Genomic DNA, 23,073 nt, shown 5'->3' on the forward strand with positions numbered 1-23,073 from the left:
TTTGTTGTTGTTGTGGTGGTTGTAACCTCTTTTGTTCGTTTGTGTCATTCTTGCTAATTGAAACATTTATAATAAAACTTAATTGTGTTTGTTGTTGTCGCTTGTCTTCAACTTTTTGAACGTTTGTTGGCTGTTAACTCATGTGTTTGCCTCTCTCTCACTTTCTGTCGCTTTGTTTGTCTAAGCGATCTCATTGTAGTTGTTGTAATTAAACTTCTTCCATATTGTCACGTAGCAGGAGTTGGAACTGGAAACATGCTCGTAAAATGTTTGTTGACTAATGCAAAAATTGGCAGCAAAGCAAATATTTGACAAGTTAAATGCACTTGACATAAACTTCGTTTAATATCAACATTTGCTAACTTGAGTGCTCCACAACACACTCATTTATCTGCACTTTGCGAATACTTTAATCCTTCAATGTACTTTTCCTTGCACGAAATGCAATGAAACCATCAATCAATTTAGCTAACTGACAACAGACAACTGGGAATTTGTTGTTCAAGTTAGTTACTCATAGTTTAACTGGGACAACATTTAGATCAACTTTGATAATACTTGTGTTTATTAAATTATAATAAATTACATTTTGTTTAATTTACCTTAAAAATTATTTCTAAATGAGTTTAACATTTTAGTTATCGATTGTCAATTAAATTGAACAAGTTTTGAGCACTACATTTTTGTCAAGTGTCAGTTTAAATTATCCAATTTTATTTAACTTTATTTGCTATTTTTCTCTGTCTTTTTATACCCGCTACACATAGGGTAGAATGGTATTATAACTTTGTGTCTGCAGGGGGATATATGTATGTAACAGGTAGAGCGAGGAATCTCCGACCCTATAAAGTACATATATTCTTGATCAGAGTTAAGAGCAAAGACAATGCGGTATATTTTGAACTCTATGGTATATTTGGTATGTCAATATACCAAAAAAATTTATAAATATACAATTTAAATATCTTACCATTTTTGCAATATAAAAGAATAATACCATACTTATTTTTTATTCGAAATGGCTAGCGGGTATCTCACAGTCGAGCAGACTCGGCTGTAGCTTTCTTACTTGTTTTCTTTGCTGTGTTACTTTCCTTCCCTCTAGCATTTTACTTCAGTGTTTATTGTAGTTTACAGCTGATTTACTGCTTTGCTGTACTTTCTTTTCTTTTATTAGTTGTAAAATATTTTCAGGATTCGCTGCTTCGCGTTTCCGTTGCTCTGTTTCAATTTTGTTGCTCCGTTTCCATTTCATTGGCGATTTTATTTGCCTGTTTGGCGCGCAATTAGCTGTAATTTTTCGTCTCTCTTTTATTTACTCAACATGTTTCTTCTTTTTTTGATAGACTGCAATTAAGCACAACATTTTTCGATTAATCAAATTTCATGTTCTTCTATGTTGAACTTAGTTAAAGCGTTCTTTAACATACACATACACACGCACACAAACACACAATTTGCACCATAATTTTGTCGGGGTACAAACCGAGCACTTAATTAAAAGATTAGTTGTGAAAACTTTTGGTAGCAAACTTAAGATCAACAACCAACAGAACTGAGCGCAGTGTTTGCCCCAAAAACTTTAAACAAATAAATGAAAATTGCAAAAGTAAACACATTTAGACACGAACACACACATACATACGTTCATACAAGTTGAACTTTAGTGCAGCTTGAAAGAGAAATGTTGGACTTTAATGATTTGCAGTGTGGTGTGGTGATAGTTGCAACCAGGTTGCACTTTAAGGTCGTCACTTCATGCAACACTCAACGTACATTATACACTGTACTACGGAGCTCAACATTTAATGTGGTACGTGTCAGGCATTCGCTTAAGCTGCCGTCCAACATGACAAATAGCTGAAAAAAGTTGATGCAACTAAAAGTTGCAAGAGGAAAGATCTTTTACCACACTCCTTGTAGACATTCTGCGAGGGCAGTTCAATGTGAAAAGCCTACACACTTTCCGCAGAGTTGGAAAATTAATAAAAGTTGTGTATTTTAACTGCCCTCGCATGAGCCTCTTGTTGACTTTTGTTTATTCTGACAAATGCTGCCAATTTGCAGCTGCTATAAACAGTCTTTGACTTCCACCTTTATATTTATTTTTACCTCGCTAAAAAGAAAGTTTTTTACACTCGTAGCGAGTATAGGGTATAGTAGGATGTTATAAATTTGTGCATTTTGAAGCGTCATAAATTTTGGTACATAGAAATACTTTTGTATGGCAAAAATAAATGGTTACTGCAATTGGGCCTTAGTTGCATATACTGCAAAATCTGGTATATTTTGCAGTCAATTTTATGTTTTGAGTGTAGTACTTTATCGATATAATATATAATATATTTAAATAAAATATGATTTTATGGAAAATGCGTAGCGGGGTATCTCACAGTCGAGCACACTCAACTGTAGCTTTCTTACTTGTTTATTTTTTTATTTTATGTCTGGCGGTGTTGGCAAACCATTTTATAAAGTTTAATATGACGTAAATAATTTGCTGTTTTTTATTTGTGTTATATTTTTATATAGAAATTAATTTCATATGACAAAGTTAGGTGCGCGGCTGTTGAACTTCCACACACACACATACACATATTTGCACATATTATTTATAATAATTATTTGCATTTTTTTGCACTTGTTTGAAGCGAACTTTGAGCTCAAAGGCTACACACATACTCTTCAGATTTCATTACCAAGTTAATGCTCAGCTATGTGCATGATGGGTATGTGTATGTGTATGTGTGTGTCTGTATGTGTCTGTGTTTTAGGAATTTAATTGGTTTTTGAAAAAGTTCAACAAGCCATGCTAATTAGTTGCATGTGGCTTTGCCTTTGATTGTGCGGCTGCATATTTAACTTGGCAGGTGGTTCGCGCGCGCAAAGCTGCAGATTTTAATCCTTAATCCTCAAGTAACTTTTCAATCGCATAAACGTTCTCAAAAATAAATACGAGTATGAGCTCATTTATATAATTAATATGTGGTTAGAAAGCGCGTGAGAGAGAGAAAGAGCGTAAGTGCTTCGAATATTTTGCAATTATCAAAGACTCGAGCAGCTGCTGCCGCAACAGAGAGCTTAATTAAGATGAAAGAAAATTAGTTATTACATTTTTAATACAAATATTACCTCATACAGCAGCTATTTTCTGTTGCGAGGTATTGTTCAGTTGAGCATCTTTCAGTTGCTGCAATTTAAGTTTCTTTTGCTTGCATGAAGTAATCGCAGCATGTGGCACAATAAATGCCAGCGCAAAAGTCTTGCAATGTTGCTATTTTGGCACATGTTGTTGTCAGCGAGCAGCATTTCGTGGCAATTGGAGAGTCGGGAGGGGGCCAGTAATAGTATATTGTTACATTCAAGGCAGCCAAGCATTGTGTAATGTGCAAAAAATTGGACCCGCGTGCCCCGAAAAAGTTGCATTTCAACTGCGAAAATAATTAAATTCCATAGCCAAGATTATGCCGAGACTTTAGCTTCTGGCTTCTTCGAGTGTCTTTGGTAATTTCATGCAAAATGTTATGTAGTGCAGTGTATGATTGTGTGTTGGTATGTGTGACTATGAATGTTGTGCTTCCCACTGATGGCAGAAAAAGTTATGCCCTTAGCTTATTGCTGTTTCCCGCTGTGCATTTTGTTGTTGCTGTTAGTTGCGTTCATCTGTTGTTGTTTGCTTTCTTACGGCTTGTCAGTGGCTCAGTGGCTCAGTGGTGCAGCACAGGGAATTATTTCGTTTGACTCTATGTTGTTACTGTCTATGCGACTGTTATAGCTGGTGTTGTTGTTGTTGTTGTTGTTGCTAGTGCTGCCTTTGTTGCAGTTTTCTTACCCAAGCCGGAAGGAAATGAGCAAAAAATGACAAAGTTAACGGATGTGCACAAAACACAGCACACTCTCTCACAACACACACACATACAGATAGAAAGAGCGTATGAGGATCATGAATAGAACTCTGTGTCCCTCCTTATGGCATTTCTCGCTCTGTCCAATGCCCCTTTGCGCAGGATATGTGTGCGGAAAGTACAAAATTTTACATGTATTTGATTTATGTGCGCTCTCAACTCTCACGCAACACCACACTGTGCAGTGTGTGTATGTGTGTGTGTGCAAACACACACACACTTGTACATATTTCAGCACTTTTGCGAGCAAATGTTCTGGCAATGTCCTGGAAAGTAAGCAAATCATAGCCTACATTTCCGTTGTTGTTTTAACAAGGCAAATGCAACTTTTTATGTTTTGCAAATTTCTTTTGCTCATTTTTCTTTTTTTGCTCCATCATTTCTATTCCCTTTGGCGCTGCACTCACTTGAAAAAGGGGAGCTTACAATAGTTCTTCGTAGTGTTTTGTGCAAAAGTTCGTGCTTCAAAATTCACATAAATTTTGCAAAAGTATCTTTTGCCCAATTGGTTTGTGCTGGGTCTTAAGGCCAACAACTCATATGCAACTGCCAAAGCTTTAAGGCTCTGTTAACTGAGTGTCAAGTGCTTTAAGCGATTTGACAGCACATAAATGGCCTTATAATACTATTATCGATCTACTTAATGTGTCAAGCGCGTAATGAACTGCCTTATTTATTAAACAAAACACAAAAATACAATGCCTATACATGTTTATAAGTAGACAAAAGAAAGCGTACACAACTCTTTTTGGTAAGAAGGGGGAAAGGGGAAAGAAGTGCGTTATGTTTTCGGCCTCTTTTGTTTTTCATTGTTTTTGCTTCGTTGCTGTTCGTTTTGAAATTTCATTTATCAGCGCCATAAAACGTTACCATTTGCCAGGACCAGCACGCTCCACCTCGCTTTCCACACCTTCCGAGTCAACTCGACCCATTTGCCGTGTCCCGTGTCAACAGGCAATTATTATAAAAGCCTGGGACTGAGTCCGAAGAGTGGGTTCAACTGTTGCCGACATGAAATGGCCTCGCGCGTAGCGAGAATTGTACCTGGTTGCTCTTGGAACGAACCAGCGAACAAACGAACAAACGAACGAATACAATTACGAGTATGCTAAATGTCTGGCGACTGAAAAATGTGGCTTTAAATTGCATGAAATCATCGCCGCATTCCGCAAGTAATGAAATTAGCAACAGGACTTTTGCGATACAGGTCAAACTCCCGACTGCCTCGACTAACTAACGAGGTCAATAATTTGTGCTCGTCGGGCCAAAGGCAATAAAATGTCAGCAACTGAACCTTTTTAGTTCTGTTCCCCCATCTTTCCCAAGGGGCAACAACTGCTGTTGGATTCTCTTTTTGTCTTTTTGTTTTTTTTTTTGGGCTGTACGATAGGTCACCATAGATTTGCTTATCGTGTCAACGAGCACAAATTTGTCAGTATGACTTTTCCTTTTCGTTTACTAAATTGGTTGTTTCTGTTCATTACCGCGGTAAGTTCGATCGCGTCAGCTGCCACAGTTTCAAGTCTCACTCATTAATACCCTGTAAAAGGTCTTGGAAATTGTTGCGCTCGTCTTTCTGATTATGCTGCTCTACTCGCACTGTGTACTAGGCGGCGAGTATGGCATTTCGGTGTGGTTCTATATCTATTTCCTGCCTGGCATTACGGCTCACAGCGTGGTGTTGGCCCTCTTCCGCAGCTGCTGGTGCACTGTTGGCCTGGATCCAATTGTGCGTATTATCGACTTATTAATTGCCTTTCATTATGCACTCGTATCTTTAGGCTGTTGCATCGAATCTTTTTAATGGACTTTTATTGATTATCGCCACGGCTATATTGCTATTTGCGATGCGTGATCATTGTGGCAACGAGTTTACCCATATGTTTTATATATCGGCCATTTGTGGACTGATTGCTGGCGTTTTCCATCTGATTAATGCCATCATGTGCCTGGTTTTTATGCCCTCGGAGGAAGCGTAAGCATTTATTTACTCTCAAATAGTTGATTGATTAACTGTTTTTGTATTTTATAGACACTATATGAAACCTTCAAAACGACGAATGAAGAGTCTCTATTAAAGATCAAAGTTTATAAATGCTTCAATTGCATAAATGATAACATAATCCTTGTAATATTTTTGTATCGAAATCATTTTTGGACAGCGTTCTTTCAACTCGTTTCGAAATTGAATTTACAATTCAGTTCACATTTAATTGAGACTCAATAAAGTTGATTAAATTACACAGCAAGTATTTGGATTGTATACATTTCATTTATTTATTTATTTGCATTTATTTTATTCATGAGATGCCACAAATATTTTCTGGCTGTTTCGTTTTGACTTTCCTTTTTGAACCCTTTTATTGAACGCCGCCCACCGCCCTCCTTCCATCAGGTATTTGTTGGTTATTGCCAAGCGTCTAGCCGAAGGCAATAATCAATATTAAGTATACGTCGACCTTTGCGTGCTATTTAATAGTTCGAATATCAAAAACTGGTCAAAACTATTGTCTAAGCGAAATTGAAGTGAATTCAACTGTATATAAAATTGAATTGAGTTGAGTTGCGTTGAGTTGAACTAAGCCGAGAGAGATACGCTTAGCTGGAAATCAATAGAAAAAAGCTTTGTGCCAATCATCATTGAGACCCTTAAGAGCTTAAGAACGAGTGTGCGAGCATAATTGCTCGGTATTTTAATTAAATTGTCAGTTGATATTAGAAGCTGATGCCTGAATGACAGACAGACAGACAGACAAGCCTCTTCAGTCAATGTGGTGACTGACAATCATCATCAGATTCAATGGCATCACGCGCATATTCATAAGCATAAAGGATTTCCTGCTGGCAATCAAATAGACACACTCACAGTGAGCGATAGAGCGATAGAGGGAGAGACGTCTGTCATGGTGACAGTCTCTCTAATACATGCAAACCAGCTGCAAGCGAATCAAATGAATGTGAATGAGTCAAACAACACAATAGAAACTGCAACTGGTACATGTAAATCAGATGCTGATAGAAAGCTGCTCCGCGATTGCTGCTCTCTCCCTCTCTCTCCCCATGATGATGATCATGATGATGATGTTGCTGCTGTCAGTCAATTGCCATTGCCATGGTTGATGACGAATGCAAAACAGGAAAAACCACTTTCCATTTATTGCAAGCTGGTACTTTTACTCAACTTTCTCGATTTGATGACTTCACTGGGCCCATCAATATTAAATGGTGTCGTAACAAGTAGAAGTTGTGGTCACTTAATTAAATACTTGTACGCTTGATTAACTACCAACTAGTACTATGTATAGCTGCCTCTGATTTGGGCACTTGGTCTAATTAGTGGCCAGTGGCCCTGTCATAAATTTGATAGCAGGCACTTGGCAGAGAAATCTAGGCACTCACACACAAACACACACAAATAGAAGCTGGTGTCATTTGTCAAAAATGTTTGCACTGCATGCAAAATGGCAAATGTCAGCAGCAGCAGCAGCAACATCAACAGCAACAGCAGCAGCAGTTCAACAATAGTAGCAACAAACCAGTAAACAAATGTAAAAATATTTGGCACTTAAAGTGCTGCCAGACAAATACGACAAACGTTGAAGAGTCATTTACAAGAAGTGCAACAGTAACAGCAACAACAACGATGATGGCGTTGGGTCTTGCAAGTCAAGCGCGTGGGTGAAAAATGGCGGATAATGCCGGAGGAGAGTAGACAGCGTATGTCATCGGTGCAAACAAAGCGCATGATGAACACAATCATCATGACGAACAAAGCAGTGGGAAAAGGAATAACGCAAAGAGAGAGAAAGAGAGAGAGAAAGAGAGAAAAAGAGATAGGGAGATAAACGCACAGTGACTCTGACTCTGGTTGCGTTGAGTGGCAGTCAAAGAGTCAGTCAGCAGCACAGTGCAGAGTGCAGTCAGTTGGACAACGGCAAAGTCAACTCGCGTTGGCGTTGACAACAATTGTACAATTCATAATAGGCAACTTGATGCACACACACATATGTATGTATATACACAGAGAGATTGAACGTGTTAGCTATTTAACGTGTGAGTGTGTGTTGCAAGCGCATCTCTTGCTGCATGGCCCATGACTCTCCCTCTCTCTCCCAGTCTTTATCCCTGTCAGAGTGGCAGAATGTGCCAGCCTGCCACTCACATTGCACCCTTTGTTTATTTGCACTGTTTTCCAACACACTTGCTATAATGTGCAACATCACAAAATGCGTCGCTGTTGCCGTTGCCGACGTTGCTGTTGGTGATTGCAAATTGCATGCAACAAAATGAAAGAGCAACTCTTGGTCTCTCTGTTCTCACGCTCACTTTCTCTCTCTCTCCGCCCAACGCAGTAAATTACTCGGGTAATAAGCATTATGCAGAGTCTGTGCGTCAGTTTGTGGTCGTTGTCAGTGTCAAATTAGTTTGGCGGTTACCATACAACTTACCCTTCCTCCCCCAACTCTCTTCCTCCTTTCCCTTGGCAGTCCTCCTCAGTATGCGCACAAACTTGATGCTCTCTTGACCTTTGGGCAGCTTGAAGTTCGCTTTGATGCCAGGCATTTTCATTAAAGTCACATAAAATATGCTTTGTTTTGTCAACTTTCGCATTGGAGTTGAGTCTTTGATGTTTTGCGGCGCATTATTAACTTGTGAAATTAAGAAACCCAATGAACTGTCTACGGTCCTCGAAAGTAAAAGACAAAGCAAACGCAATCGAGTGTGACTAATGCACAAATGTCTCTCAAAAGAGTTAATATAGGTTACACAAACACAAACACACACACACTTGCACTCCCCCACACTTACACACACTTGCTTTAGGTAATTTACGAGCGCGGCGCCCCAAAAATTATGCTATACAAATAATTAAAATGTTTTGTCGAGAGGCAACGCATTGCGTATACGCCACGTTCGCTTTAGTTAGTTTGTTTTTAGCTCGCTTTAATGGCTGAAAATTAGTGCAGTAAAGTTGTCATGAAATTGGTAACGCAACCAAATACCAACAGTTGGGCTCCTGGGGATTGGGGCCAAGTGACCAGCCGCTTGGCCCAGGCATTAAAAATGGCAATAAAAAGCTCGTAAAACACATACACCAACAAACAGCAACAGCATTAAAAGAGCAAACAGACGAGCAACTCGAATATTAGCTTAAATGCAATACACATTAAATTACTCGTGCCAACAATAAAGCAAGCAAATAAAACAGATTTTCTGCTAGTAAAGTAATAAAAATGAATCGACAGGCAGTTGACGGCAGGACGTCTGCAGATGGTAGACTTCGTTTAACTGGATCATAGGACATGTCACCGACAGCAGCAACAACAATAACAACAAGAACAACAACAACAACAGCAGCTGCATAAAATTGGTCAAAATGAGTTTTTAATTCGATTTAAGAGCGAAATTTTGGCATTCGAATGTCACACGTGTTGGCCTACAAGTTGGCCAGAAAGAGCATGTGAAATATGTCAAGTCAAATTTATAACATAGAGACAACACGCGTGTGGGCGTGAGAGTGTGTCACTCTGTGCTCTCTGGTCATGCACTGAAATATGATGTTGGGGATATGACTATAAAAAAAGTTAAGACGAAAATTATATTTGTGCTCGACAAGTGGCAAAGCTCATAGCTCGGTTTGGGGTGCCTCAGCTTATCAGTTTAGTGTCTCGCAGTCTCCTTCAAAAGCCGAAGCTTGGCCACGACCAAATATGAAATTCAATTTAGCCCAGATCTTTCCCAAAATAGGTATAAAAAAAAGCAAAGAAAGAAAAAAAAACTGACACAACGCGACGACAGCCCCCGAAAATGAAGTGTGGACTATGTGAGTCACGGCCGAGGGGGTTTTTTTTTGTGTGTGCCACAAGTGCCGCTTATTGCGGCTTGCCTCGCCTAACATTCCACAACATTTTGAAGTTTAGCTGTGGCACGAGTCACAGACAAGTATCTAAAAAAAATGTATATATATATGTGTGTATAGAAAAACTTTAGTTTACACAATGGTTCCGAGTCGGATGCGAAGTCGACGAAGTCCTGTCTCAGTGTTGATGCTAATGCTGTTCGTGATGTTGCACAGAATGGCGCGTGATGATGATGACGGCGACACTGATGATGATGATGATGACGGACGCAGAGGAGTGTGCGTGGACATGAAATATGCGTGAAAGAGACTGAGACGCTTAATTAAATTTCAGTTCATTTCCAAAAAGCAGGTTCCCAAAAGAGGGTCCCTCCAAAATTGTATAAAGCATTTTGCGGCAGCTCTTCTCTGAATACTTTTTATGTCTTGTGTGTGTGTCCCTTCTTTGACTTGTTGCGGCACACGACGCACCCGTTCACCCACACACACATAGGCACATGGCCATTGAAAAGTGTCCTTTGTTCTGGGCCAGATGGCACATGTGGCCATTAAGTGTTTTGCTGCAGTCAACAAGGCTGCGGGAGGAAAAACAACAGTTTCTCTCACAAAGGCCGAGTCTGATTGCAGCCGATAAAGTTTTGTAATTGTTTCATTTCCGGGATTTAAATTGCAAATATGAGTCGCTACTAAATTATGCTGAATGGCACAACCGAAACACGACCAACACCAACACATACTCACATACACATCTATACACACACACACACACTCCTTGTTGGGGCATTCGTAGCCGGATATGTATCCCTTTACGAGAACTGTGCGACACAGTAGATTTAACCTAATTAAGAATGTTCAGCAGGACACAATGATTCGAATACAAATGAAATGACAGGGTATGCCCAAGAGAGAGGTGAAGGGGAGAAGACAGAGACGGAGACGAAAGCTAAGGCAATGGCAAAGGCAAAGGCAAAGGCGAGGGCAGCCTGACAGGCAGCGTAAAATGAATGAGCTGCCAAGTAAATCTGCTGTCATGTTTTTGTTGTAAGCAAAAGGTTCACAGGACTCTCGAGCTGTGCTGTGTATGTGAGTGAGGGAGAAGGACAGCAAGACGAATGTTAATTCTATTTAAACGCACACACACAGACACAGATACGTAGATACACCTAAAGGGGGGAGCCAAGCTGCTGCCGCTTTTTGGGTTGGTTTCAAAGTCACAAAGATTGTCAACGTTTTCATTTTAATTCAAACAAATGTTACTAATGTTTTCATTGTTGCTGCTGCTGTCGCTGCCGTTGCTTGTTGAATATTTTATCGTTTGACTTGGCTCCTTGGCAACATTTGGCTGCGTAATTTTCTCGAAAATCCTTTTTCATCATTTGCCAACAGTCTTAAGGTGACGACTCTTCTCTCTTCCTTCCTTCCATTTTTTTTTGTATTTTCGGTACAGTTTGTGCTCATTAAATGGCCGGAAAAAACCCTGTCAAATACTCGTATTTCATTTGCAATATTTTAAAATGATTTCTCAGTCAGTTCTGTCCAAGCAGCAAAGTCATTTATGCAATTGCAAATTTTCAGTTCATTCATTAACAAACGAGCAGCAGAAGCAGCAACAACAATGCCAAAGGCGATGAGGCACAGCACCAGCAACAACTGTCCCGTGTAAATATTATCTTTATTGTTTTTTGTTTTTGTTTTCATTTTATTTTATATTTTTATTATTCTTTTGTTGTTGTTATTGTTTGTGCTGTTGCTGTGCTGACACACCTGCGTTGCGTGCGGAAGTTTTCCATTGCGACACGGTGACAATTGTTGCAAAGAGTTTTCCTTTATTTTTTGTGTTCGCATTTCTGGAGCTCAGCTCAGCTCAGTTCATTCTACTTTCACTCTGCTGCTGCTGCTGCTGTTTGCTGTTTTATCATTTTATTTCGTTATTTTATTTTCGTTACTTATTTTCTTGGCAACATTTGCTTAAACAGCGTCAACAATTTGCACACTATTGTCGTCGTCGTGGGCAGCATAGGTTCCAAGATAAAAGTATCTTTCCACTCGTATCTTTTTGCTGTATGAATTTAAATGGTTTTACGACTCCGTCGAGTGGGAGTAAGCTCGTTTTATGTGTTTGGTAGCTCGCAACGCAACGCAACGCATTTTGTGTGACTATGCGAAATATTCTGTTGACTGCTTAAATGTGGAATAAAAGCAAAACTTTAAATATCTTTAGACTATCCGGCAAAAGGGATAAAAGTGTACTTTGTTAAAGTTTCTTTTGCAAAGATATTTTTGTTATTTGTTGAGCTTGTTTTGATGAGCTTATTGAATACACCTTTATGTTATTTTTCATACAAATAAATAGAGTATTATTGCTGCTGTCGTGCATAACGTATAATCTCTATTCTAACTCGTCACACTAATTTGCATATTTGAATTCTGATAGGTTGGTAGTTTTATCATTAAAATTGCTGAATACTAAAAGCCTTTTTGATATTGCATTTACATTCCAGAATACATATCCGGCACACACTCGTTTAGCATAACTGACAGTCTCGTCTGACTCGTGTTTCGTGTGTGTCACATGCTGAGCCCAAAACAATTTCTGTCTGTGTGTGGAAGTTGATTGTAGATGTGGAAGTGGAACGGAAATGCCTCCAATGAAATCCAATTAGATCTCGTGGATTTATCAACACGTTTACAGTTGCTGCGGGCGGCAAACTCGAAACATCGAGCTGAGTTGCCGAAATACTCGCTGACATTTGATTGTCTTGCCCCGGCAGTGTTTCATTTTCTTGTGTGCCGCGTCTTGTTATTGTTGCTGTTATTTCACTGACTGGCCAACACACATGATGAACTTTGAGTGCAGAGTGGCAACAAAAAAACGCAGAGATGAGCCTATTTCAAAAACTGGAGGCCACTCCAAATGTAAACGTGTCTGTCAGTTGGTCAAAAAAAAAGGAGTAAAAAAAAATTGTGTACTATCATTCTCAGTTTACAGACGAATGTTTCTTCTACAGCATAACGAACTGTATAGTTGGTTGTGTGCGATACTGACTGCGAATCCGTGTGTGTGTGTGTATGAGTTTTGTTTGTTGTTTATGCCCTGGCCTATCTGGACAACCATATCTGTAGCTGTGGCATTCAATGCGGCCAGACGAGTTGCATCCTGTTGCTGCCACTGCTGCGTAGTATCTCTTACGCTTCGTTTATTTAATTTTGCGCATATATTTTTTGCTCTTCTTTATTATTTTTTTTGTGTTTCCTCGACACACATATCCTGTCGAGCTTTGTTTGGGCAGAGTGCTTTTTATCGCCTGCGTTGTGGATTTTGCAGGCGGGAGAATGGGGAATAAGAGAACGGACACAGTGACTGTGACAGGACTTGAAAACGCCATAGGCAAAAGCGAATAATTTGATTTAACAACAGCTGGTAAAAAGCTTGAAAATTATTTGAAGCAAATTTTAATTAATGCCGCCCACAAAAACCAAAACCATTGGCAGCTGAGCAGACAGACCGGCAGACCGAGCGACCGTGAGTGTACCGACTGATGTTTTCAGGCCAGGCCGATGGCGTTTTCGACCGCGTAACAACAATATTTGGTCAGAGAGAGAGAGAGAGGGAGAGAGAGGAGCGAGGGAGATTGGGCGACGTCAGCGATGGCGCTCAAGACCGCAACACGGTGTAAATCCCTTTATCAAATTAATGAGCTCATTAAAATTCGTTTAGCAATTACAGTTTTAACAATTTCCGCCTCCCTGCACCCTCTCCTCTCTCTCGCTCCTTCCTTCTTCAGCCAACAACATGACCGAAACGACCAAAAGCAAGAGCAGCAAAAATATGCTGAGCCAGCGCAGTTGGCAATCGCACAGGTGACGACGCTTTGTGGCTGTGGAACTTCAGTTTCATTTTCAGTTTCAGTTACAGGTGCTTCAGCAACTGCCACGTGGCAACTGGCAACTGGCAACTGCCACTTGCCACATGCCACACAGAACACACTGATTGTTGGCTCGAGCCTATGTAATATTCATAAAAATCATATTAAACTGCGAGCAAGCAGAATAAAGAGAAAGAAAATGGGAACGGGAGGAAGTGTGTTTGCTATGCAGACTCGGATTGTTAATAGCGAAATCGTGTGGCCAGGAAATAAGTAAGAGCACATAAAAAATGCTTTAAAAGTAATAATAATTGCGTTTAGGCTCGTTGTGCTTTTTTGCTTTCTGCTCAATCGCGGGTGAAACAATAAAAAACCAAATAGCAATCTAATAATTTATGATGGCATCATTAAAGCCGCTCGCTCGTTCGTTCACTCGCTCTCTCTCCATACAAATGAAGCAAACAGAAACAACACAAAGAACCAAACACAAAAAAAAAAGAAAAAGGAAACAAAAAACTTTTGCCATTCGAAGGTATTGAAAGCTAAAGGCAAAACGTCCTGCGTCCTTTCTTCATCATCACATCGATGTGGGGCAATAAAAATGTTATTATTTTATTTTATTTATTGCGCTTTTACCTAAATTTATGATCCGCGCATATTTTGATACATTTTTAAATGTGCGAGTAACAAACGCACTTTTCTTTTTTCTTTGTGTTCTCCCTTTTTTCTTGGGCGCGTTTTTGGCTTTTTAATTTTCATAAAATGCTGAAATGTGCTGTGACATTAACAACTGATTAATTTGTGTAAAAAATGTGCTTTGTGTTTTCTTACGTTTAATACACACACATACAACCACGAGCACAAACACAAACACAATACACAATGTACAAAAGGAGCGATGAAGGAGGCACAAAGAAGCCATAACTGACAAATTTATATTTTATTTGACATCCGGCTTAATGTCGAAATATTTCGCACACTTTATATACGGGGTGTCCTTCATTGTGTATGTATACCGTACTTATTTCTTCGTTCTTCCCGTGCTTACATTGTGCTCGTCCATTTTTGGCTGGAAGCTATTGATTTCTCATGCCGTCATCCTTTGTCATTTGTTCTTTTGCTTTCCTCGCCTTGCTTTGGCTCGGTTCGCGTTCCCTTTGTATTATTTTGCCATTTATTGTACATTATGCAGGCGCCTAATATTGACATTATCCCTCCGCTCCGCTCTTGCGCAAATCCTTTTTAACGCTCTCATTGCCAAAATAAAGAGAAAAAAATCCTAACTATCGATTAGTAGAAATTGTAATTCTTTTACCTTGACACGTGTGCATTTGCTGTATGCAAAATAACTGCTGACGAGCGTAGGCCAAGTTTGAGTTCAAGGGTCAAGTTCTGGCCAATTTACGTTGGGGTGAGAGATAGAGAGAGAAAACGAGTGAACACGCCCCAAGGGCGCACAACATAGACTGTTTGTCTTTTGCAATTTATGTTGTTATTTATTTTATGCGCTGACATATGGCTGGCGTTTTGTATGCTCATTTTTCTAACCATTGCCTGACTGCTGCCTGCCGCCTGCTGCCTGCCTGCCTGGCTCTTGACCTGCCCCATACATCAGTCGGCAGCTGGACGCAGTCAGAGGCAAGCCATCAACACATACGCTTTGAGTGTGTATGTGTGTGTGAGTGTACGCAGATTACAGCCAGGACATGGCGCTGATGTCAAAAATACTGCGTTATTTGTTCTCTGTTCTCTGCTGCCTGCGAATGCGGCATGTTGTGTGTTGTGTTGAATGTTGTGCGAGAGTTGTGTTTGAATGTGTGTTGAATGACGGCATGAGTCTGCATTTCATTTGATATGACGGGACGCACACAATGATGTATTACAGTGGCCAAAGGTGACTTTCATATTACGTATACGTATCGTCGCATGCAGTTTTCCATGTATCAGACTTATCTATGCAGAAAATTGAATTTCATATATACGAAACGATGGGATTTGTGAGTGTGCCAGCCATCTATTGTTGTGTTGAACAGTGTGTGTGTGTGTGTGTGTACTCGCAATGGCAATAATAATGCGCTGTCACGTGTTCTGTGTACTGTGCTGCTCGTGTCCTTCTCAGTCCACAAATTGATTGTATAGATTTGATATTACGGATTAGAAATCATCACGGAGCCACAGCTGCGCATCCTTTGCAATCATTGTTCATCTCTGTCTCACTCCCACTCACTCACTCTCTCTCTTTCTCTTTTTATGTCACTCCTTTCAGCTGGGTTTGTTTGAGGGTAATATGCTTTCAATGCGGTTTCCTGCTTGTCTATTCTCGCTCATACACATCTATTTCCAGTCATATTTCATGTTACAAATTGCGCCTCAAACTGCGCTACTCTCAATGCTACGAATTTTCTATTATATTTTCTGCAATTTTCCAGCTTGTATTCAATTTTAAGTCACGCTGGAGTTAAGTCACCCCAGAGAGACTGTAGTTAGGCCTCTGTTCTAACATACTATATGTATAGCAGAAGAAGAAGCACAACAAAATACTATATACATTTATTTTCTTGGGTTTATTTTGTTTGATGCTGTCGCCTGAGCTTTTGTGGAGGTCCTGCTGATGGAAGCAAGGAGCGGGACAAGTGTTGCAAAAAGGCAATTTTCGTAGTTGCATCTTTTATATTAAACAACTCGAAACACACACACACACACACATACACACACGGAGTCAACCGCTTCGATGTTCAACAAAATTGAATTTTTAAAAACTGTCCTGGCTAAGGAAGCAGCAGCAGCAGCCGGAGATATGAAAACGCTTGCAGTGCTATCTTGCCCCACCGCCTTCCCCTGTTCTCTGCCACACGCTCCACTACACTCTGCCCCAACATAAACACACACACACACTCACACACATATAGAATCTAACAGTTTCTTTGGCTGTTGCACATCATCAACATCTTCTTTTCGGCACTACACAAAATCGATGCAACTTGTGAGTGCCTTTTTATTTGTACCCTGCAATTGAGTGCAGTTGCCTAAAGGTTCTTTTGCATTTCAAGAAAATTTATAAAATACATGAAATTCGTAAAATTTAAAAATCAATTAAAATGTAAAAAAAAAAAATATAAATAAAACGAATATAATTGATAGGTGAATTTCTTCACTAACAAAATCAAAAAATTGAAATTCAAAAAAATACTTTTTTTTTATCAGTTTGTTGCGTATTTAATTTTATACAAATTTTATTAGTCTTTTAGTCGAATATTCTCTGTTGCAACATCTTTTTTCCCAATTTATTTTGTTGCTCTTGCTGTTGGATTTGTTACTCTTCATTGGTTTTGCCGTAAGCTGAAAGAACTTCGCCTGCTCCTAGACATAACATATTGTATGTGCAGCAATATGTTTCCTATATATGTATATATTTATGTGTGTGTTTCCCAGTTGGATTTTGTTTAATTCGTTGTCAAAAATGCAGGGCCATTGTTTGTCTGTCTAACTGTCTGTCTATGTGAATGTTGCCTGCAGTTTCAGTTACTGTTGCATTAGACTTCGCTTCTAATATCTGTTGCAATTTGTTAACCGGGTAAATGCTTTTTTTTCCGTTTTTTTTATAGCTGATGTTTTTTGTTTGCTTCTGTTTTTGCGTTGGCTGTTTTTCAATTTATTTTCATGTTTTACGCTCTTTTGTTGCATATTTCATTTCGCGCCTTTTAGTTATTGCCATTTGCGATGGCATTGTTATTGTTGTTGGCGTTGCCTCGTTGCCTGCTTTGCTGGCCCTGCTGCTGCTGAGGGTGGTGATGTTGCTTTTACAATTGTTGTTGGCACTCTGTAAAATATGCAACATATTTTGCATGTTGATGTTTGTTTCGTTTTTTGTTGTTTTTGCGTGGAAAGCGGCAGCAAAAGTGCTAATAAAAAATAAATTGCACATACGGGTGCGCCACAGACACCAAAAACACTCATCACACACACACATACACCGAGAGAGATAACAAAAAGGGAGCAACAAAAACATATACATAAGTTGGGTGTAGTTAAAGACACGATACACACACGATATAGTATGTCAAACTTTAAGGCCAAGTGTTAAAGCAGTTGAATTTAGCTGCCTGTTGGGCAGAGGTCGCAATGGCAGATTTAACTCAATTATGCAATAGGTTCCGTTTCATTAAATCTATCCAACCCACACGCACACTCAGCTTAAATATGCCAGCCTAGAGTTACAAACATCTACACCAGCAACACACATCTACAACTTGCATTTGGCCCTGAGCAATGGCACTTAATCGCTTAAAGTTGTTCAACAAAAACGGTAGTTCAACTTGTGCCTAGCAGCCGCCTGGTAACAGCAGCAGCAACAACAACAAGTGCTTGTTAAGTGCTCTAAGTACACACACACACCCACACAAACACAAATTCACACACACACGCACATGAAGAACGTTGTGCCATGTGCTGCAAATGCAAATGGGCGTAAAATTTTAATTGAGGCTCTGCCCTCAGAAGTATGCTATGCCTTTTTATATTGCTCTGCCCTCAAAAGTATGCTATGCCTTTTTATATTGCACAGCACAACGACACAGAGCAACAGCAACAACAAGTGAATCAACCTTGAAAATGCAATTGCGGCAAAACTCAATAGATTTCACAGCAACAGCAAAAGGGCAAATCAATCAATGTGGTTGTGGCAACAAATACACACACACACACACACACACACACACATGCATTCGTCTATCGTGGAGTGTTGTTGTCACCCCTTTTGTTAAGACCGCATACGAGTGCTGCTGCTGCATTGTACATCTATTATTTATATTCAATTTGTTATTTTCGATTAGACTACTTGCATGTGTATGGCATTCATAACAGCCGCTGCTGGAGTGAGCTCTAAATAAATGAAATGACTGAATGAATGAATGGATGACACTGAATGGTCGCCACACGCTGCTGCAATCGCATTTGATTGGCATAGTTCTTTTGGCGCTTTACAAATATTGTATTTTGCATCGCGCCAAAGTGACAAAAGAAAAGCGCTTGAGTTTCTGCATCGTGGACTCGTTTCACTTTTTGTTTTTCGTTTTGTTTTCGTGCTGTTTTTTGCATAAATATAATTTGGTTGGAACGCACAAAGCGTGCAGTGCAGAAAGTGGAGCGTGTGTCGCTTTTGTTGCTATGTTTCAGGGTGTCCTTGTCAGGTTCACGCGTGAGCAGTTACTCCTTGTCAGGATATGGCCGCAGCTCGCCTCGCATAATCGCTGCGAAATTGCATTTTGTGGTTATGCAACCAAAGGAGAATACACTCACATCACTTACCTGTTTTCTTTGTTGTTGTTGTTGTTATTGTTATTGTTGTTTACTCTTGGCGATAAAATAAACAATAATATTATTGCTGTTCTTTATTATAATTTTGCTGTCAACTAAAATATTTACTTTTATCGTGTTTTTTTTGTTGTGTTTTATAATTGAAATTAAAAAACGAAAAGTCTGTGTTTTGGCTTTACCATAAAATTAATTATACTAAAGTCTTGCTGCATATGAAAAGTTGAATCACAAAAAAAGCTAATTTCCTATTGTAGCAAAGGCTTAATGTTATTAAAAATTGACTTTGAGGTCGAGAGATTAATTTAATTTGATTTTAAAAAGAATATCACTCTTTTGTCTCATCACACAGAATTCATTTGTTAAATATTGCATCAATAAAAAAGTATAATTTTATAAAAGTTGCATAACTTTGAACTCTCTTAATTTAAAGTGAAAACTACTGTTGATTATGCACTTGAGATAAGTACTTGCCTCGGGTTGTTTTATTGATTTCATGGCTTGGCTGGTACTCTGATAAGCCCTAAGAGCTGTACACCTTGGCGAGAAACGTGTCCTGATTAAAGTTAGCCCGCTGCCTTCGCTCGCTTCGCATTTTGCGCATTGCTTATTTTCTATGGCAGAACTGAAAATGCTGTTATCTTCTTGGCTTCGCCCTGGGTTGGGCTGTCCTGTCCTGGTATTGCATTCAATTTTGTGCTGGTATTAAGTTTTCAAGCTGCAGCTTGAAACTTGATAAATAAATTACTTGCCAGCCTGGCTAACTGAATGAGGAGGAGGAGGAGGCAGGTGGAAGGATTGTAGATGGGGCGTCAGGTTAGACGGACAGCAGCAGCTTTCGCACTTGCACTTTACACTATTCTTAGAATTATTGCAGTCAATTGAAGCTGGACGCGTTGCAAAAAGAGACGAGCCCGAGGGGTATTCGATTGGACTGACAGACAGACAGAGCAAAAAGGGTGGGAAAAATGCGATTTGTGTTTCTTTCTTGCTTCTCTGATGCTGCTGCATTTCGCAACTGCAGTCAGCTATATAGATACATATATATATTTGTATTTCTCAGCAACGGCGTAAATATCAAAATCGAACTGTCGCTTTGTGTCCTGCCTTGGGCCCAAGGCAGTCAAGACTTCCTTTTTAGCCTCTCTCTCTTGAGCCGCGTCGCGTGATTTAAGCTCAGGTTGCCACATTGCACATTGACTGACTTTGACGGAGGACAAAAGCTAATACTCCATCTGCTTTTGCCACCGTTCCCAGGCCGGAGCTGGCGCAACAGTTACACTTTTTTTCTTTCGTTTTATTATTGATTTTATGGCGGGGATTGATTTTATACCATGATTCAGTGCGACGCGTTGTGCCGGGGCTAAAATGTGCGAACTGACTTTCAATCAATTTAACGCATAATTCCTGATGGATTTAATCGTAATTGATGATTGATTACTGCTTGAAACTTTGCGCGCGCGTTTCTCCCCTTGGCACAAGTGTGTTATGCATAGCATGTACGTGTGCAAAAGTTCTGTGTGTATGTGTGTGTCGGTGTATGTATATCCTTTGGGCTCTTCAAAACAAATTGCTGGATGCTTGCAGGCCAACTGCGTCGCACACTTTTATCGGCCATTTAGCCGTAATATTGTGTAATTTATTTTCGCTTAGCTTAATCGAACTTAACTCGCAAAATCTACAGCTACCTGGGGGCGTGGCCTGGCCGCGTCACCCCGCCCCTTTTCAGGGCTGACACCAGCTGGCCAGCTGGTTGGTTGGTTTGCCCCGAATGTTGTTGGGCTTTTCATTATGTCCTCCGCATAAATCAATGTCGAACTCCCAGCGTATACCCAGAGTGGCAAGCTGCGAGTTACGAGTTACGAGGCTGCAGAGCTGCTGCTGTGGACCTGCGGTATCTGTGTCCGCCAGATGCCAGACGCCAGATGAAATGCCTGATGTGCATGCATTGTGGGCTCCTGGACAGTTACAACGGTCTGTCGACATCAAAGCTGCACTCGATTTTAATTAAATGTATGACATGGCCCCGCCTCTTGCCGCGTCGCTTATTTGATAGCGACATTTTCAATTGCTGTGCAATTTCTTAATGCTTTCGTTTTTTTCTTTCTTTCTTTATTTTTTGTCTCTGTGTCGCTTAGATGTTGTCCCCTGGATGTAAATAAAATGCACAGCTCTGACATTTCCTATGAATGCGAAAGCATTTTATGTAACTTACGAGATTTTCCTTTTTTTTTTTTTTTGGACAACACACTAGCAGAGATTTCGTTTACTCTTTAATGCGAGTACTCTACTTTAAAGATGAATTGAACATTTCATAAATTTAAATTTTAAATAAATAGTTGAATTATTTGATACAACTAAAATGATTGATATAACTATAATATTTACATATTTGTAATAGTGTATTAAAGTGTCGTTTTCATGTTAGCTACAATTTCCATTCGGTCTTCTTTTCCTGTTTTTTTTTTCGTATTTTATAATTTTAAGCTTTTTGCCGGCAACAGCTTTTGTGTGCATTTTTCTACAGAGTCTGTTGAAATCAATGTGAGCTGCGTGGACTCTGCGGCCTTATCCCCCCTTTTCATGCTTTGTCGCCTCCCTCTTCACTCCGTGTCTCTTTTGCTGACCCTCTTCGCACACGCCTTTTGCCAAGCTGGCAGTCTGTGATTTTGCAAAGTGCGGCAATGTCCTGTTTGACGCAAAAACGTTTTATTTAAACACATGTACGTAAGTATAAATATGTAGAAATGTGTGAGTGTGTGTTGTACATCTGGCTGGTGTCAGGTAAACCGTAACGGTTTAAATCTGCTTGTCCAAGTGCCCGTCGATGCTTCCTTTCGTCCTTCGCCGTTTGCCTCGCTTGCCTTTCTATTTGACTGTGCCAGGATGCGCAGATCGCTTACATTTGGCATAAAAAGGATTCGCCTCGGCATAAAAAACAAGCAGCTGGCAACGCCAACAACCGAAACAAGAACACACCAACAGCAACAGCAACAGCAACAACAACAGCAAAAACAACAACCAGAGCAACAAACAGCATGTTAAAATTGTTTTATACACTGCCAGAACGAGCTGAAATAAAATAAATGCTCTGGCTGACAGTCAGTCTGCCTGGTTTGGTTTCGTTTGGTTTGGTGCTTGGTTGGCTGTCTGGTTGGCTGGTTGGTCTGGTCTGGTCTGGTCTGGTTGTTCGCTTTTCACTGCTCTCTGTTTGGCTGAATGGAAAACGCAAAAGTGCGCACGCTTCAATGCGTGATATCTCGTCAACTGTCGTCGGACCAGAAACAGCTTTAAAAACTGATTTTAACACGCGCACCTAAAAATAAAACAAACAATTCACAATCCCTACACCTCCCCACCTCACCTCATATATTCCACCACTGCCCTGAAAGCGTTAAGTAAATAAAAAGAAAGCAAAACAATTTTAGTGTCGGAATAGAAAGCCGTTGGCAGTCATTTTTTTCATGATTCTACAAACTCTTGCATGCGCCGTAATTCATTCATACTGCTTTACACTGCCCTACACAGCACAAAAAAAGGTCCTAAATGTTTAATATTCTGTTTTCATTTAATTGAAATTTCTACTTTACGAATGCTAGCCTAATTATAAGCTGCGCTTATTTTAATTTCAATTAGGGAATTTGTATTTTTTGTGGCAGTGTATCTGAGCTCGTTTTGCAGATTTGCAATTTGCAACACTCGGTCAAAACGTTTGAGTTAATGAATTGAGGCTGTTTGTCCTGGCTGCCTTTTAGTTCATTTTTGATTTTCGGCTTTACATGCTTTCTTCCTCTTTTTTTTATCGTGTGTTGTTTGCTGAATGCCGGCAATTGATGTTGATTGAGTTTTCTTTATTGATTAATTGATTGATTGAGTTCAAGTGCGCTTGTGTACACTAAGTGTTCGTGTATGAACGGGTGTGTATGTGTATGTGTGTGTGTTACGTTACTACGTACTGTAGGCAAAATGTTAAAAACTAATCAAAATGCAGCGAAGCTTAATTGAAAGAGCTAACTGGTAAATATTGCTGCGGTTAGGCCTCAAAACGCGAGCGCTGCTAACGTGCTACCTTTATTTGGCCTACCTGTGGGAATTCTTGCAATTACGCTAAAAGCAATTTACAACAAAA

At 39.8% G+C, this 23,073-nt stretch overlaps 2 protein-coding genes across 5 annotated transcripts in view; both read left to right on the forward strand.

The window, feature by feature from the left end:
• LOC133838395 (lachesin) overlaps positions 1-23,073 on the forward strand; it is a 128,647-nt gene that overhangs the window by 24,870 nt on the left and 80,704 nt on the right. The window lies entirely within an intron of this gene.
• Positions 5,291-6,151, forward strand: LOC133837202 (uncharacterized). Its single transcript, XM_062267878.1, has 4 exons — positions 5,291-5,393; positions 5,455-5,634; positions 5,687-5,880; positions 5,938-6,151. The coding sequence occupies exons 1-4, from the start codon at positions 5,343-5,345 to the stop codon at positions 5,981-5,983; spliced, it is 471 nt and encodes a 156-aa protein (XP_062123862.1). The 5' UTR covers positions 5,291-5,342; the 3' UTR covers positions 5,984-6,151.

This window comes from Drosophila sulfurigaster, chromosome 2R, assembly GCF_023558435.1.
Source record: "Drosophila sulfurigaster albostrigata strain 15112-1811.04 chromosome 2R, ASM2355843v2, whole genome shotgun sequence".
In the NCBI taxonomy this organism is placed as follows: domain Eukaryota; kingdom Metazoa; phylum Arthropoda; class Insecta; order Diptera; family Drosophilidae; genus Drosophila; species Drosophila sulfurigaster.

Coding starts and splice junctions, on each gene's coding strand:
- LOC133837202 (XM_062267878.1), top strand. CDS start 5,343: ATGACTTTTCCTTTTCGTTTACTAAATTGGTTGTTTCTGTTCATTACC. Junction 5,635..5,686: donor CTGTTGGCCTGGATCCAATT/GTGCGTATTATC, acceptor TCGTATCTTTAG/GCTGTTGCATCGAATCTTTT. Junction 5,881..5,937: donor TTTATGCCCTCGGAGGAAGC/GTAAGCATTTAT, acceptor TGTATTTTATAG/ACACTATATGAAACCTTCAA.